The sequence below is a fragment of the Larimichthys crocea genome, chromosome VII, assembly GCF_000972845.2.
Source record: "Larimichthys crocea isolate SSNF chromosome VII, L_crocea_2.0, whole genome shotgun sequence".
Lineage (NCBI taxonomy): Eukaryota > Metazoa > Chordata > Actinopteri > Sciaenidae > Larimichthys > Larimichthys crocea.
In genome coordinates, this window is record NC_040017.1 from 23799061 (window position 1) to 23817443 (window position 18383).

The 18383-nt window shown below is 42.6% G+C and overlaps 1 protein-coding gene across 11 annotated transcripts in view; it reads left to right on the forward strand.

Moving 5' to 3' along the window:
• The window catches only part of robo2 (roundabout, axon guidance receptor, homolog 2 (Drosophila)), a 292597-nt gene that overhangs the window by 266263 nt on the left and 7951 nt on the right, over positions 1-18383 (forward strand). For 7 of the 11 annotated variants that reach the window (XM_027280133.1, XM_027280131.1, XM_027280132.1 and 4 more), the window contains 7 exons: positions 2269-2311; positions 6327-6454; positions 7287-7559; positions 8516-8641; positions 12752-12911; positions 14981-15244; positions 16266-16480. In XM_027280133.1, coding sequence (XP_027135934.1) covers positions 2269-2311; positions 6327-6454; positions 7287-7559; positions 8516-8641; positions 12752-12911; positions 14981-15244; positions 16266-16480 — 1209 coding nt within the window. The remainder of the gene's footprint in view (positions 1-2268; positions 2312-6326; positions 6455-7286; positions 7560-8515; positions 8642-12751; positions 12912-14980; positions 15245-16265; positions 16481-18383) is intronic. The other 4 variants (XM_027280137.1, XM_027280140.1, XM_027280139.1 and 1 more) reach the window with 1 other exon arrangement.

Sequence of the window (18383 nt, forward strand, 5' to 3'; positions counted from 1 at the left end):
ATTATGCCTAGAGGCCTCTGTATTGTGCAACATCAGTGTATCTGATAACTGTGGTACAATGAGTTAAAGGTCAGCACAGTGCCCTTCCCTCTGTTTCCTGGATTTACTGACAACCTTAACTAATACATTTATTTTTTTGGGTAAAGTATACATATAGCCATGTGGTCCCTATGGAGCCTACAGCCAAATACCCAATTAACTCTGGCCTTTCCACAGCAGCTGTAACAACAGATTATGGAACACATTAATATGTTAGTGAAACTTGTCTGGTTTTAAATTGAAAGCACACCTCAGAGAAGCCAGAGAGAGGAAGCATGTTATCTCGCTGAAAGAGTTTGGAGTGGAAAGCACAAAACAAGGTCAAATAGAGCAGAGATTATAGAGTTAGAGTGAGGTGATATTTAGAACGTGAGTCAGAGCGCAGCTGAAGAGTCTTACAGTGCTGCTCCTCTCCGTATTGATAATTAGTTGATGTATCGAGAGCGTCCTGCCTCAGCCTCCTAAAGCTGTCAGTACATGAGAGGTAAATCACTACACTGTTGAGGCATGCGGCCAGCAGGAAGGAGATTTGATGGAATTTTTATATGCTGATTATGTCCACCCCCCCTTAATGCTTATTAAGGGGGATTAATCTGTATTCGCATTGGAGAAAGTGCTTATCTGGAAGACAGAGGCGAGAAGCGCAGCTATGCCGCCATGTCACTCTGGCTAACATAAAAGTATTCCACAGCAGCCCAGAAATGTGCCTGAGCACAGATAGGGACTTCAGAGGCCTTCCCGCTGCACAGCCTCCCCTCGCCTCCACCGCCTTCTCCTGTCAGTCCTCTCTCAAACGACAGAGAATTCTCTAATGCAAGTTTGTTGGTGATGGAACAAAGAGAAATGGCTTTAGCTATGACTGAATAAGGAATGCCAAGCCTGTCTCAGACTGTCAAAGCTATATTTTATTCAAGCATACCTACAATGTTGGTTTTATCTGCATGAAACTTTTGTTAGCAGTAAGTATTATTGTTATTATATCCGCTTGAGGCTGTTTAGTTGCTTAAACCTTAATGCGGTAAATAAACTATCAACTGTTGTCGTAATGCATACTAGACAAGTTTTAAATTGTGTTTCTCTTGTATAAAATCATTGAGTTCTGTTCACGAGAAAGGAAATTGGATTAAGTCAGTTTCGGTAATGTTGATGATGCATTAAAACGTCCTGTTAGCAGCCTTTATAATATATTGTGGGAGTTTCCTCTCCCTGTCATCTGTGGGACTACGTCACCCACAGAAAAGCCCCCTCTCTTGCCCATGTCTGGGCTTGTTATGGAATAAACCTGAATGAAACAGAAAAGAGAGGAGGAATGTTTAGCCTCCTTCCCTCTTTAATCTCCATCTGTGGAGCAAATGAGACAAATTACTAACAGCACTCCTTCTCTCTCTCTCTCTCTCTCTGTATCTCTCTCTCTGTCTCTCGTAAACCAGCTTCTTTTTTTTTTTTTTTGCCTCATCGGTATGTGGTGCTTTCCAAAACTGTTGCTGCTTTCCTGTGTTTCCTGTCATCCATTGAAGTTCTTACATGCTTAGAACTCTCGACGCTGCTTTGTCATCATGGTCATTGAACAGAGATGAAATGGATCCTTCACAGCCGTCTCTCACTTTGAGCCATGGAGTTTTACTAGCCGCTGACAAAGAGCGCGGTCCTTGTTATCTATAGATCACTGTAATGGAACAGGCCACATGTATGGCTTCTGGGGAGCCCTGCACGCCGAAGGATCAGTAACTCAGCCTCGGAGCTCGCAGATAGAAAACTCAACGTGATTAATGAGCCCTCTGCCTTTTCTAATCATTTTTTGGCTGAGATTTAATCACAAATCTGATAATAACTCAGCAGCAAAATAAGAAAGATGAAATGAGTTTTGCCTCTCATCAGGCATCTTGTCCTTGAGGAACACATGACGTCTCCACTTATGCAAAGCAAAGCAATATGCAATCCTCATCATTGCACTTTTTTTTTTTTAATTTTCATGAAAGGCATTGGACGCAGAGGGACATCTGCATCCCTTAGTGAATCCATTAACTATCTAGCTGTGTAAGAGAAAGTGAACAGATGAGCACTACTATAGCTATTGAAGGGCAAACTGGACAATACTTAAAGACAATGTGTCTTAACGATGGAAATAAATCATGTTTTTTATTGTGTATCATACAAGAATAACTATATATCTGGCTTTGTCTTTTTTTCTCTCCATCTTTTTCCTCTCTCTTCCTTTTCTGACATTAGTGACATTCCAGAGAGTCGATGGTGGTCTGATGAGCAACGGAAGGTGAGTCAAGTGCAATATCACAAGCAAATTAAATGAAATTAAAAATCTTCCCGTCATCATCGTTTTATTCTCTCCGTCATGAGCTTTACACGTATTAACACAGCCTTTTCCTCCACGCTCAAGTCCACAGCGAGCTGCTTTTGAGTCTAACGCTGATAGATGACTGATAGATTGATAGATAACCGATACCTGTTTGTGTGCCTGCCACGCAAACCGGCGTGCAAGTATACATTTCTACCACATCTCTGTTCATGCATCGATAGATGAACTCATAAATCTCCTCAACAGAATTAACAGAAACAATTTAAGCAGAGAGTGCTTTTATTTTGTCATTTATCTTCCGCTGCTGGCTACAGGCAACCCAGAAGCCCTCTGGAGTGATAAATTTGCCTGTCACCTTGCGTGGGCGGCTGGGATCTGAGCACATGTAATAATGTAAAAATAATTACCCAGGGGAGACGTGTGGAGGTACCCCGCTTGCACCCCCATACAGCCTGCTCCATTTCAGTGTCTGTCGGTGAAAGAGAGAAGGGCTACAGAGACTAGGGCACATCTCAATGACACCAGTTACTGAGCCTTTGTGGGTATTCAAGAGAGTCCCTTGAGAATCCCGAGCTTCTGTCTATCTACTGCTTATCACACCTGACTAGGTAAAGCCTCCAGATCTCAAACACTCAGCGAGAGATTGCCAACTAAATCTGACCCTGTGTGTCTCTGGGCTTTTGGGAGTGTGTCTGTTCTGCAGTCTGGTTCCAGCATTTTTATATTTCTGCTTCTTCTTTAAAAAAAAATAAAATTATGAGCAAAGTACGGGAATTGGATGTACTATGGATGCCACAATGGACAATTTTGCCTATATTGTTCTGTGAGCTGCCAACATGCTCTCAATGAATTAGCCACGCTACTTGCCATGCGCCTTTCCTCATCTACTTTCTGCTGTAGTGTTTTCCCTTCAATTTTCCACCTAAGTGCTTCTGATTCTCACTCCAGCGAATGGGATTTGAAATGTCTGTATTTGTGGTGCTCTATATTTGTCATATCTTTAGTCAGTGGCAGTGACTGCCACAATTTTCACAACACTGGAATAGGATGCAGTCTGGAGCCCTTACTCTAACACGAGCCTCTGATCCGTTAGTCACTCTAGTGCCATCAAATCCCAGATGTTGCAACTTGCCCATCTGCCCTGAGAGTGAAAATGTGCAGCATAGTATCAGAGGAAAATGTGTTCATTTGTTACATGAGATGTTTATTGCATTAATTAGACAATAGCAAATGAAGCCGCGTCTGTTTCCAGTTTCTCATTGGCTCCTGCCAAATTGCCCTGACTGAACAATTACACTTAATCGATCACAAAATAAATGATTCATGGAAGATGAATAGGCTACAGATTGGTAGACCTGGACGATTTGACTTTGGCTGCTCAATTGAAATTGATAAAAGCCGATAAGGGCTCATTCCTTATCCCCCCTGCCAATAGGGAGATGGTAATTAGGAGGTAGTAATAACTTCCTATCTTGGCACTGATCAATATTTTAGCAAAGCAGATGCATTCCTATAGGCGTGGAGAATAAGCTGAGCGTTGCAGTGAACAGGTTTCACTGTTGCTATGGAGATTTCTTTACATCTTCCTTTACATAATGCTAAATGGCAGCATGTTCCCTGAGAGTTAATCCAGAAAGTAATCTGTGTTTCCCATGGCTCCATGGCTCCATGTGTTAGCTAAATGTCTAGACTTTTAATCCAAGTTCCATTCACTAGTCTGTGGGACCATAAACACCTGATTTATGAACTTGCTCTGGAATTAATATCTCCCACTTGGCTTATTTATGGTAAGCCCAGTGTCAGCCATCTTAGGCAGTATTTATGGTTTCCTACCCATCACAAGTAACTGAAATGTCTAACAGCAAGACGAAATGCTCCAAATCAAATTTTATCTGCCAAGGTTGCCATCCATCCTGTGTTGGGCAGGGATTAAAAGTTGGCTGTTGACTTTTCATTAGACATATGACCTGGTGTCCAACCCCCCACCTGCTTCCCATTACCCCACCATCTCACACACACAGACACACACACATATATATATGTAACAAATATCCCCAGTAGAAATCAGTCTTATTCTAATTATCCTTAGCAGGAATACTGCTGTGTGATAAATACAAGGACGATGCAGCCATTTCCACTGTCAGCTCCTTGTCTTTCAAATGGTCTTTCTCTTGTGTGCTGGGGGAGGACTCGCTGGAGCACACAGGACAAGTGAGACAAGTAATGAGACAAAGGCATGGTCTTTCACTTTCAACGGTGTACATTTGTGGTGCAGCCTTGCCGGAGTCAACAAAAGAGAACAATGTCCTCTTCTTTTTCAGCCGCTTGGAATTTTTAGCCTGACAGATGTCAAGCGCATGAGAGGCAGGGAGGAGGGATAGAAAGAGGAGGTGGAGGTGTATAAGGGGAAAATAAAGGAAAATGGGGTTAGGGGAAGATGGCATGGCGAGAGAGAATGATGGCAGTGGGGAAACATGGCAGCTAGAAACAGAGGTAGGAAGGATGGGGAGAGATGTATTACCCTATAAAAGTGCATCTGTCTGATGCACAGCCATCAATTTGAATGACTTGTCTCCCCCGAGGGCCTGTTTTGGCATTCAAAAACCACAGCGAGGGCTCTTAGTTTGCCAGGGCTGCGGTTAATTTGGACTCCCCCTTCTGTAGAGCAGCTCTTCTCATTAGAACCTGTGGCTGAGGCAGACTCTGACTGCAGCACACCCATTACCTGCCCTTGTCCTCAGGGCTTGACTCTCTCCCCGGTCCCTGCAGAGCCAACACGTCACCACACTGGAGCTAAGACAAAACCCCCATCAGGCAGTCTGGCTGCTAACTACTGTGCTCCACAGCTTCCCAGAGCGCACATATGTATCTGTAGTCTGCTACATACAGCACTGCCGGGCACTGACAACGGGGCGTGCTGTGTTTCTCAGAAGACAATGCCATCCCCTTCATCACATGTGGTGTGTTATTGCAGGGTGTGGTATTAACTTTTGCTTACGGTCTTTTGTCTGCTTGAAATGTATTTTGTATCTACTGAAGTAAACAGGGATTGTACATTTTGAAGCATTTCAATGAGAAGTGTGGTATGACATATCAATGAAGTGACACATAAACAAAGGCATTTAACTCCATCTCTTATTCTCATTTAACTCCATCTGTGTAACGAGCCTCAGACGTGATTGTACAGTAAAGTGGCCCTAATGGCCTCCCAGCAGTCACCCATGACAGGTTAAAGTCTTAATGGCTGCTTTTTATGGGTCTCACCCCCTCAGGAGGGACACAACACCTGTTAAATGGAGCTGCCCTCTCCCATATGCAGGCATCCCACAAGTGGGTCGGGGCGCCATGGTGGGGCTAGGGGCGAGGTTTGACGTCTCATCAAATAAGATTTAGACTGTCTGGACATCACCGCACGGGGTTGATGGGAAAACACAGCAGAATGAACAAGATATTAATGAATAAGGAAACAGTATACATGTGGGTGTCTGCGTGCACTGCTGCACATGTGTGCAGAGAGCAAATGCATGCATTAGTGTCTCCACGGTGTGCTTTTGCATTAATAACTCAGGGAATGTGACAAAGACACAGCAGGAGAAACGGAGAGATAAAGGGCTGTGTTTGCCTGAAGGAATTCCAACTTTGTGGGAGAAGAAATGTATCCGTACAGTATTCCCCTCTATCTCGGAAGTGTTTCATTAGCTCTCGTGCCTCATGGCGTGCTTATCTCGCACAAACACACGTTCTCGTGCACAAACTAACATTTAAACATATGTTTGATTTTCTCGTCTTCACATTGTCTCCGCTGCTGATTTCTGCCATGTTTTTCTTACTCATTATTTCTCAATCCAGTCACATAATGCAGAATTTAACCATGCATAATAATGTTTACCCCCCTCCCTACAAAAAGCTCTGGTATTAATGTAATTTCACAGCCGATGTTTAATCCAGTGTTTCATCCTGTGTTCCTGTCTAGCCGGCCAGGCCTGCTCAATGCTAGTGACCCAGGTTACCCCTGGTTAGCGGACTCTTGGCCAGCCACCAGCCTGCCTGTCAACAGCAGCTCCGGGGGACCCAATGACCTGAGTAACTTTGGCCGAGGAGGTGAGTGCCCTGGTGCTGTCCCCGGCGCTTTGACAAAAGGACCATAAGAGATGAAAGATGACGGCCTGCCTTCCTTTCCTGTTCTACCGGGGTTCTTGTTGTTCATCATGTACATATGCATGAAGTATACATATATGCATATCCCTGTGTGTGGCTGTATATTTATATATCACATCGGAGGACAGCTAGCGCATTAACAGCAGGGCCTCCCCTGTCACCAGACTGAGTAATGGCAAATAGTCCAGCCTGGTGTCATGGCCCATACCTCAGAGCAAGAGAACGTGAGGGGAGAGACGGGCAGAGGAGCAGGGGGTGGATGGGTGTTTGAAAGGATGGTCTTGAGCAGCCAGTCGTGAAGGACAGGCGCAGCTTGACTGGCGCAGATGCAGACACTTCCGCCACGGCTCTACATCATCTCCCCTTCACTGGGCATGCAAACCACACGCTCTTTCCATAGCTCTGTCTCTCTTTCCTCCCTCTCTTCCTTCCTCTGTCATTGCACACATGCAGAGCAGCAACGTTATGTGATCAGAGGAGGGAGGAGAGTGAGATATCCACACATGTGTAGGGGAAACAGGGCACCTCAACTGGAAGCTGAAATTATTTTTTTGAATGAGGGTTGTTTCTTAAAATTCGAGCTGACCTGAAAGCACCAAGACCCAGACTGCAATTTCACACTCATGGACCACATGTGCTTGAATCCCAGGTCATTCAAGGCCTGATGTACAGAGATAGTCTTCTCTTTCTCTGCCATAAAAACACTCCCAGCTTAGAGTTGAGCTAAACATTTATTTTAGATGACAACTAACCCCTCAATCTATTTTGTTTCCAGATCTCCCCACTGGGCAAGGAGATAAGACGGGCACCATGCTCTCTGATGGAGCCATCTATAGCAGCATAGACTTCACCACCAAAGCCAACTACAACAGCCCTGGCCAGACATCCCAGGCCACTCCCTATGCCACCACCCAGATCCTCCACTCCAGTAGCATCCACGAGCTGGCGGTGGATTTGCCTGAGGCCCAGTGGAAGGCCTCATTACAGGCCAAGCAGGAGATGGCCAACCTGGGGTACTCCCTGCCCGACAAGAACTCCTGCAACAACAGTAAGTGACACGAGACAGTGAGTGTGCTACTGCTGACTTGTGGGGATGTTGCACCCTCAGTGTGTTACACATTTATTCGATAGTGTCTTCAAGAGATTATTCTTATCCTGCGACATCAAAAACAAAGTGTATTAGCCCAGATCACAAGCCACAAATTTACGGTTGCAACAAGATGGCTATTTGGACTTTAGACTTTTCCACCGAAAGTATCTGAAGCCTTTCCAAACCCTCTGTGGCTGGGAGGAGCTTGTCTTAAAGAGTCATTTTTCCCCCAGCAGACATCATCTTGGTTACTCTCCAAGGTTGAATAAACATTTCATGAAGTAGTAGTGCAGCCCATCCATTTTCTTGCTGGGTTTTCATGATGGTAACGCTCCTCCTTCAGTTTCCGAGGAATTGCTAATCCATTTTAGCTTGACTAATATTTAAGTAAGTAATCCAAATTAATTAGTGTGGATTTGATGCAGGATTTTTTAAAAGCCAATTGGAGTTTCATAGTTTAGGTGTAATGAGTATTCCTCGATTGTTTTCTTATCCATATTTATGATCTCATATTGTGTCTAAAACTGATAAATTATATTTTTCTTGTAGTTCCTTTAATGCAATAAATCATTCAAAACTTATTTTCTAATTCTTTCCGGCATTATTTTAAGAAGTATGATCACAAATAATTATGTGTGATTATATCTCTCTAAGGGGGAACAAATAATGAATTAAATTCTCCGCTATTGACTCCAGTTTCATGAGAAAAAAGTGTGCAGTGTTTATCAAATCAGCAACAAATCAAATTTATCCACCGTTTATTGTCTTTTGCATAAAAATCAGAAGAATCAGGTTGAACGAGTGCTGAATATGTCCTGCTTGCTTGATGCTCTAACTGCATGTCTGCATGTGCTTGTGCTAACTGCCAAACACCTGATGCCACTGTGATTTTTGCCCTTTAACCCCCACTGTAGCCCTCCTTTTCATTCCTGACTACCGATTGGCCGATGGATTGTCTAATAGAATACCACACAACCAATCACAAGATTTCAGCACCACCAGCTCTCACAACAGCTCAGAGCGAAGCGGCAGTCTCTCAGGTTGGTTTTTTACGCAGCGGAGAATCTTATAAAGCTAACTGGGACACTCTCTGGGGTTCTGCCGCTTGACTTTATGATTGACCGATGTCTTAATTGCTTTATTGATCTGTTATTTGCATGTACTAACCGAACATCTAAGAGATTTTTTTTTTGATGAACATGCTCCCTCTCACTCTGCTCACTCAGCTCCCACTGCTCCCAGTTCATTACATGTGAATGCTGTAAAGTCTTTTTTTTTTTTTTTAGTTTGATGGCAGTTCTGAGTACAATAGCTGCGTCCCTATGCAGCCATGTTGTGATATTGGATAGGAGTCGACAGCTTGTTGGAGCATAAAGAAACAGGACATTCGAATCTGAGAAAAAGAATAAGACTATGATTTCCTGACAGAATATAGCTGCAAGTGCTAATGCTGGGTTTCTGCCATCACTGCCGCTTCTTGTAAAGGCTTTGTCTCTCACTGTTTGAGTGAGCAGACGGGGATAGGGGCAAAGGGAGTCTTTCAGACAGAGTGGACTATACGCACACACACACCATTAGAGATGCTTGGCTGGGTAAAGTGGCAAAAAATACCTCCCTTTTCCCCTCTTCTCCTAATGGTGGCTGACTACACTAAAACCCATGTTCAGAGAATTACAATGTCATTTATAGGACACCAAGGCAGCCCTCTGCCTGCCTCCCCTCCACTCTCCTCTTTTATCTAGTTACAAGCCACTGCCTTAACTGGTCTCTAATTCAATGCTCTGCCACACAGTGGGCTGGAGAGAAGGATGTGAAGTGGCCATGCCTTACAGGCAGATTCTTCCCATAGACACGAAGGTTACCGAGGGCTCGGACTGGGCTCGGCGCACGCATTGTAATTTCACCAGATGAAGAGAAGACAAAAATAATTGACAAAAAAAACATCTTGGTTTGACATTTTGGGGAAATACACTTAGTAGTAGTACGGGGGAAATGCTAGCCTGGCTCTGTCCAAAGGCACAAACAGCACACAACCCACTTTGTAAAGCAACAGTTTGTCACTTTTATAAGATAAAAAAATGTAACATATAAATCACCTTTGGGCACTGCCAGGCTAGCTGTTTCCCCCTGCTTCCAGTCTTTATGCTAAGCTAAGTTGACTATCGATCTTCTCATCTGTCCAGGCAAGAAAGCAAATAAACATATTTCCCAAACTTCATAAAGTATTCTTTTATAAGTAAAAGAGTGTCATTTGAATATTAAAAATATTTTTAAAAAATTCCACCTACTCTTACATAGTAATCCATATTAAAATATATGATTTAGGGAGCTGAACGAACAGCTCTGCATCTTAAATTGTAAAGAATAAATGTATAAATAATAACGAAAGAGATATATTTACAGAATATGGAATATTTTTTAGACCTGTTGCTATACTGGAGATAGGCACTAAAATTAGTTTCTGACCATATGTCTACTATATATTATATGACGCACATCTTGCAGCAGTGATGGGAATTAATACAAGCTCAGATCTGATTCAGACTCCAGCCAAAGTAAACTCATCATTTGAACAGGGGGAAAGTTGAAGTTACGGTGTCTTGCTCTCTCTCTGAGGAGATGGAAGGAATAATGAATGTCAGGTCTGAAGGAGGAGAGCAGGATGAAAAGGAACAGAAATAGAGCAGCTTTCATGGCAGCATGGATCTCCACTGGGGACATGAAGCTGCTCATTAAAACCTTTCTTAGTGTAGGGGAGAAGAGGTAGCTGGTGTTTTCTGTGTTTTCTGTAGCAGCTTGAGACCCTGAAGCCTCTCGCACTCCCCACACACACTGTGAAGCTACATGATTTTGTGGTTGTGTGTGACCTAACGTGCCCCCACACTCTCCATATGTGTTGCATCTCACCTCATTATGTAACATTGTTTTTTTTCTTAAACAGAAAAATGATGATACATGACTTTCTCTTATTTTGGTGTCCTTTTTGAAATGATCCTCCCACTCAGAAGTTATATCTGGCTCCATCGTCCTTTCTAGAGTCTCTGCTCTGTGGCTTTACCCCTCAGCACTGACGCACCCAATGAAAACAAAGCAAGCTCAAGGCTATGCAGCCCTACAGTTATAGGCTGGGAGCGCCCAAACCTTAGGTATAAATACCCAACGCTGAATCTATATTTAGTATGAGTTCCCCTTTGAAGGGAGGCCTAGTTTTGTCAGAGGAGATGGGTTCGCTGTGTAATTCCTGTATAGCTTCTAGCCACAGCCTCTCTCTGTATTTTTCATATTTGGGGTGAGCTGTTGTAATTCCACTGCCAGACCATCCTTCCCTAGAAGAGGCTCATTTACAATATTGATGGCTGGTCTTGTGTGGAGGGACTAAGGATGATTGAACAATCACGTCAGCTCACCATTTATTGGTAAAAGTCAAGCGTCGCCCAGAGGTACGATTAGGAAACCCAATTACTTTCAGACTATACTTACACTGTGGTGCTGCCTGCCTTGGGCTTACAGTTGTTTCTTTTATTACTTCCATTCTTTATTAATCTTATTCTGACACCTTTTCTATCTTCTCATGCCTGATATTTCCTCCCATGCCCCAGCATTTTTATGAAGCTCATCTTTGAAGTGTTTTGTTTTTCTAGCTGGTTAAAGACTTGTAATAATATATAATAGCAACATAATCCAAATTTTCTGGGCTTAAAACATTTTGCAGTTTGAGTAATTTTTTATTTCTCTGCCAGCTGGCTTCCATGAAAATCAATATAAATGTACCTCATTGCTTCTATATGTTTCTTTCGATGACAGTGATCTACTTTTTACTGTGTCTGAGTCAAGGCAGTTTATTAAATTACATCGGAGTGCACGATGTTACATTGCCCAAGATGCAGTATTGGCAGCTTTTTTGTGGCACTGGGAAAAGTGATTACAGGCCTTTGGCAGCGAAGGCTAACCAACAGATGACAGATACAAATGTGTTCAACAGAGTTTCCCAAAGAGTGTGGCTGGTGACGTCAGTTTGTGGCATTTCTTTGATTGAGATTTAGGGTGTTTATGGTGGAGATGCACCCATTGATTTATACATGCAAACATATCTCAACTCTCTAAAGGTACAGTTAATTATGAAAGAAGAGCGTTATTTCCTTTATGATAGTTGTGATAATATATTTACACATATATTAGTAGATACAGAAATACTAACAGAACGCTTAACAAGTGTTAAGGTAACCATTTAAATTGATAAATTGGCAGTAAATAGAACAACAACAAACTGCTCTGAGATGTAGTTGAATTTGTGTTTTTGTTGATAATCCTCAAAACAAAATAGTCTTGAATTTTAAGTGATGTGATGATCCGACCATAGTAAGAGTTCATTTTGCATCAGCCTGTATTAATCTTTGGTATACTATATATACCTCAATTCAAAAATACATTTGTGCTTGAAGTCAAATGTGTTTTAAAGAAAAAGAAGGTTTTCTTTCACAGTGACCAAATCGTATAAAAGCCAGTATTGACCTGGCTGGCAGATTTATAAAGATGGATGGGACAGAGAAGAATCTGGTGTTGGAGGGATATGAGTGGAAATGGATGGGGTTAGCGGCTCTCCGGTGTAATAAAAGAAATGAAAGTAGTAATAGACTCTCAGTGAATTCCATTAGGGACACACTGACACTACACAAGCCATTCATTATGATGATGCTGTGAAGTGAGATATTTCATTGTGGAACCCAAAGCCTGGTGTTAAAGGGGACACTGAGGAATGGGTGGTGCACAAAGGTCTGCCTCGGCCTCGTTTACTGCCGTTCTCTCCTGTTTCTATGGAGATTTGAGTCTTCTCAGCCAATTAATCAATGTGAGCATGCTTTTCATCAGGCAACCTTGAGCTTTTCTATGTAGGAACTGACAGGCAGGAGCCCATTGAAATGTTGTTTGAAACTGTGTAAGGGGTTTGTTGAAAGTGTGGATCTGTAATCTAAGGAGCGTGTTTGGATTAAACTGAGTTTCTTTAGAACACACATTTGTCACTTTGCAGAAGCAGCTACTGTAATTTGCAATGCTACCCGACTTGTGTATTAGTTTTTAATTGATTTTCTTTTACAATCTAATTTTCAGTGACTGCATCTCTTACATGCATCCATTCCTTCCTTTTGTAGGTGGTAAGGGAGGAAAGAAGAAGAAGACCAAGGCTGGATCCAAACCCAGTAAAGTCAATGGGTCCAACTGGGCCAACGTTCCCTTGCCCCCTCCCCCTGTTCACCCTCTCCCCGGCACTGAGATGGACCATTATCCCAACGAGCATCATGATGGAGGAGGGTATGTCTGCTAGTGATGGAAACAACTACATTATTCGACTATGAACAGATAGTGCACTCTACATATATATTTTAGAGTATTTCTGTTTGTTCAGTGCAGGATAAAACTTGTTGCACAGGTTTTATTTTTACCTCATGATCAGATATGAACGCCCGGCTTTGTGCAAAAGTATTTCTTCAAAGTAGACAATAAACCAACATGCTGAAAGAAAATGTGCACGCAAAATGACCCCGATAGCTTTTCAGATTTTTGTCGATATCTTTTTCATTTATTTTCAAAGACATTTCAATCCTGAGCCCATTTAATTTCCCTCTGGACCTTCTGCCTTTATATACACAGCCTCAAGTTTTAAAGAAAAATCATGCAGCATGGTCCAATGCAACACCACTAACTATTATTTAGATTTAGTTTAGTTTGAGAGAGGGTTCAAACACAGTTCATGTTTAATTATTTGATGGTTAAAATATTCATAACACAGAAAATGAAGCAGTATGGAACAATAATATACGTCTCTTGTTCTGTCAGTGTATGCTTCCTCCTCTGACTACCTCAGTAGTTGAGAATCTGTCTGAACAAGACGGTGCTTGCCAACATGAGCAACATCATACATTTCTGTGTGTAATAACAGGGTTCAGCTCTGTTTTCTCTGCTGCTAATTACTGCACTACTGTACATCTGGAGAAAAGTGAAGGATCAATGTGTGCATTGCCAGCAGCAGACACACACAAACACACACACATTCTCACTTACACAGGCTCTCAGACACACACACAAAAAAAAAAAAAAACTCATATACAGAAGGCTGAAGATCAAACTATCTGCTGATCCTGTCTTCAATCTATGGGACGACTTCATGACTTGAAAATAAATGAAAAGAAACAACAATGTTCGAGCAGACTCCTGCTGCTCCGAGCTCGTAGACTCACAGATGGTTTCAGATTAATCTATTTGCTGAATTCCACAGTGGAAAAAAAAAAAAAAATTATAATTGCATTGTTTCATAAAGGAAAAAAAGCGGGACCGACAGAATGGGGGATTTATACCAGCAGATTGTTATCCACCTCTGAGTCTCAAGCAGATGTGAAAAGTTGCCAGAGTTCTTCTCCGTGTTTGATGCTGACACTAGTTTAGTTTATTTCTACACTGATTACACGACTTTTTAAAATCAGCTGACACATTTCATTTAGTGTAGTGAACGCTAACAGAAGCTCAAACACTTTCTACTGTAGCTGCGAAGTCCCAGAGGCTTTTGTGTTAGTGTTAGTGTGTGTCTCTCTCTTTGGTCCAGTAGATGATATGTCCTCTTCCTCCCATTTCCAATCTGGGAGAGTCATCTGCTTTAATAGGCTATCTGGCAAATGAAGAGTCTGGTGCACTGTAAATCTGAGGCTGCTCTTTAATGGCAGCAGATTAAAACAGTTATGTCCTATGGAGTGTGCACTGACAAATTTCTTTAATGAACATTTTCTTTATGGCTAGTATTATTTCAGCATGTATAAGCACAGCTATGAGGAAGTGAAGCCTGACTACCTCCATAATTCCACTCAGGACAGTCGTATAACAATTTTTCCCGAAAGTTGAACAAGGTCACAAAGTCCTGATCTTCGTGTAGAAAATTCCTGTAAAATATTTAGATTTTTATGGTACCTGTCATTCTCTCACTTTTCAGTTTTTATATTTATAGACACTGACAGTATCTCACACCATATTGCAGTTCTGTGTCTGTCCATATGTTTTTTTCCAATTCCCTTTCTCATTAAACAGCTTTGAAATAAATGAGCTGCGCCTTAATATCTGTGATACATTTTTTGGCCGTAGTGACTGATATTCTTCAAATATAGATGATGTTATATATTTTTGATAAAGGATTAATCATGTAGGTTGTTTTTAAACAGAAATATCAAACATTTTGTTGACAAATCGATTCATCTAACAATTGAAAATATGATCTGTATATTGTATAAACAATAAAAATGACTTGTTTGCAGCCCTAGCCTAAGGATTGCATACACAATTTCAGACACCAGCAGTGAGAGGTTTGGTGCAGTAAACAACTCTTCTTCCATCAGGTATGAGAGTGATGGTTGGGGTCCGCCCATGCCTGTGCAGACCTACCTTCACCAGGGCATGGAGGATGAGCTGGAGGAAGAAGAGGAGAGGGTTCCAACCCCGCCCATCCGAGGGGTTGCCTCTTCCCCAGCTGCCGTGTCCTTCGGACAGCAGTCCACAGCCACCCTTACCCCTTCTCCCCGGGACGAGATGCAACCCATGCTTCAGGCCCATTTGGATGAGCTGACCAGAGCATACCAAATGGACATGGCAAAACAAACATGGTAAAAACTAAACCTGGCTTTAACAATCCCCTAGTTCCACTACTGAAGTGAAATACTTCTTCTTTTTAATATGCAATTATCTCAGCTACATGTATCTATCTTTGAAGATAGATTGTTATCGCTGATACTATAAGCCTTGTTGTCATTTTAAACTGCTTACTGCACATTCTGTTCTGCATGTTTTGCTGCCAGGACTGATTTTGGTGCTGCAGTATTCTTCATGTCAGCTGTGTGTGCAGTGGAGATAAACCCATTAATCATTTCATTTTAATGGGCCCATGCTACCACTTAAGCGACTACTGTATTTTGCTCACTCTAAGAGACACAATTTCTTACCCACGGTTGTTTACTCACACCCATACAGCACATTCCATTGTTGTTGTGCTCATGCAAGTCAGATGAAGGCCATGCTTCATTCTGTCTGCAACGCATAGAGAATGAGAGACTGGCATTCATTCATAAGAGTGAAGTGGGGGTAGACAGGGAAGCCTTGTCAGGAAGGAGATGTCATGTTACCCAGTAATGACTATGTTGGTTAGAGAGCATCTCTGACAACACCAGAGGGCCAGTAATTACAACCAATTCCCACTGCAAAACGCGTCAAAGACATTGCACTCCTCAAACAAACGCGGCTGTCAGCAGAGCGGGCTGCCACTGAGGTGACAGCCATGTGTCGACAGGCCTGGAGAGCGTGCCTTTGTACCATCTACAGCAGCAATTAGTGGGTCATTGTGTTAGCATGCAAGCAGCACCATGGAATTAGTGGAATTGTCCAAATTTATTCAGCGCTTCACAAATGAAAGAAGTCTCTAAAATTAGCTCTGCACTCCCACATACTGTACATCCTTATTTCCTCTCCATACTGTGGCACAGAACCTACTGAATATTCCCTTTATTTTCTGTGTCTTCAATATTTCTCCACTTTCCTTCATGTATGCATTATTCACTGTGCTCACTCCAGTAGAGTAATATCTATGTGTAACATGTATATATGTAGAGTGATACCTCTTTCTCTCCCCAGGCACATGCAGGTAGGCTCACTTCCTCCCCAGGCTCCAGCTCCTCCAGTGGGCTACGTGTCGAGCACAATGGTTTCTGACCTGGAGACGGACCTGCCTGATGAGGACGAGGAGGAGGAGGAAGAGGAGGAGGATGAAGGCTATGGAGCCAGGCATCCCCGCGGTATCGAGCACACACCAGGGTCTAGCATGGACAACCTGGACAGCTCTTTAACAGGTAAGACTGCTACTATTGTGATTATTTTAATGTCTTATTTGCAATGTGTATGCATATATTTGCAAATTTAATTTGTATTATCATTTTAGACATTGCAGAATTTCATTCACATCAAAATGACTTCGTTCAAATGAGTCTAAATGGGAAATTCCCATTATCGTCACATCTTGTCTTACAGTAAATGGGTTGTTGTTTGTGACATGTTCTTAATCAGTTTGCTATGCATACATTTTATGTGAACATGCTTACTGAGTGTCCCTTAATCAAATTTTTTAAGTACTTTTTGCAGACTCTGGGGAATTATAATTATCATTTCTAAAAAGAGATAAGAAAGTCCATGAATTTTAAACAGGATAGTGAGAGGGAAATTAAGAGGAGGGAGAGGCATGGCGAGCAGGAGAGTGACTGTGATTTAACTCACACACGGCGCCCGAGCCAACGCCACCCATATCTTCCCGAGGAGATTTGAAATAAATTTCACGTGCGGCATATTCCATTCCAGACTAGAGGCACCATTTCCATTTTTACTACTCGCTGAAAACTTTTACAGCCGTCTGTCAGGGGGGACATATGAAGGGCATGACATTGCAGCGGCGGAGCTGGGTTCTGGACTGTTGCTCTCATACTGACCAGGCCACACGATCCATCCATAAACTGGAGGGTAAAACCGGAGGCATGTTTATTAAAAATGTGTAGCATTTGGCCAGCGTGCACTTGAGGAACATGTTGGCACCGCCCGTGACTCTGTGGATCTATCAAGTCTTCCAATAAAGTCTGTGAATACTAAAAAAAAAATCAAACCCATATTGGGAAATTTATGGGTGGAAAGAAAACAGGGTGCAAGCAGAAAATATACCGTATCTGAAGGTAGAGGAACTGAGCCAGCTGAGAGAGGAAGCATGAGAATAAGAGGGTTGACAGCGTTGCTTGTTGGTCTACGCTGTCAGTGGCAGCCCTAAAGAGTAGTTTTCCATGGGATGATGGAACAGTGGTTTTGGTAACGCTGACACATGCTACTGCTGATGTATTTAGAGGAATATAAAGCAGCAACTGGGCCCTAATCTACTGCATCTCTCCTCCACTGTATTACTCTGAAGACAGCACTATTTCTTCTTATCTCTCCGCAAGTCTGCCTCGCACCCCATCGTTTGACAACACAGCCACAGTCCCAGCTCCAGGGTTAGCGGGAGGAAAAGAGAGGCAGGATAGAGGAAGCCACTGAGATTTATTGTGGCCACCATTTTGAGGCTATACAAACAGGGGAGGGTTGGAGTGAGATTCCTGTCTAGCCCCGCTTGATAGATTTGTCATTGTTTTAATAATATGGAAATAGGTCTGTTTTCATAATGTTACACCAAAGGCCAGTAAATCAAACATTTTCACTGATGCCCCAGGAAGAAAAGAAAAAAAAAAAAAAGACAGCCCGCTCCTCAGGGACCATTTTTCACCAGCAGATTGTCTGCACAGGCTTTCCAATGTGTTATTCCATGCTCTGAGATAATACAACACATTTTTTAGGAGATAAATGTAAATCCTGATGTTGTGGTGGGTATTGAAGAGCCACGTCTTCCTTGAGCCAGAGAGATGAACTGTACACATAGGTATTACCTGGCTTTGTGTGTAGGCGGTATAGGTCGTGTGAAGCTGCGTTGTGGTTAGCAGTGAGGCTGTTACGCCTACAATGAGCTGAAAGCCGGGCTGTTCTAGGCGATTACTCTCCCATAAAGCCTTGCCAGGTTTGTGAGGAGCAGGGTCACGTCTCCTGACGGCAGGTAGATACGCCTGCTCGTCAGGGGGAATGATTTTCCCACTTAACGACATGCAGATTAGGGTTTCCGTCTGTATAAATCAGTTTTAGTGGCAGCAGGGACCTGGGCTGGGTTTTACTGCCCCCCAACCATCT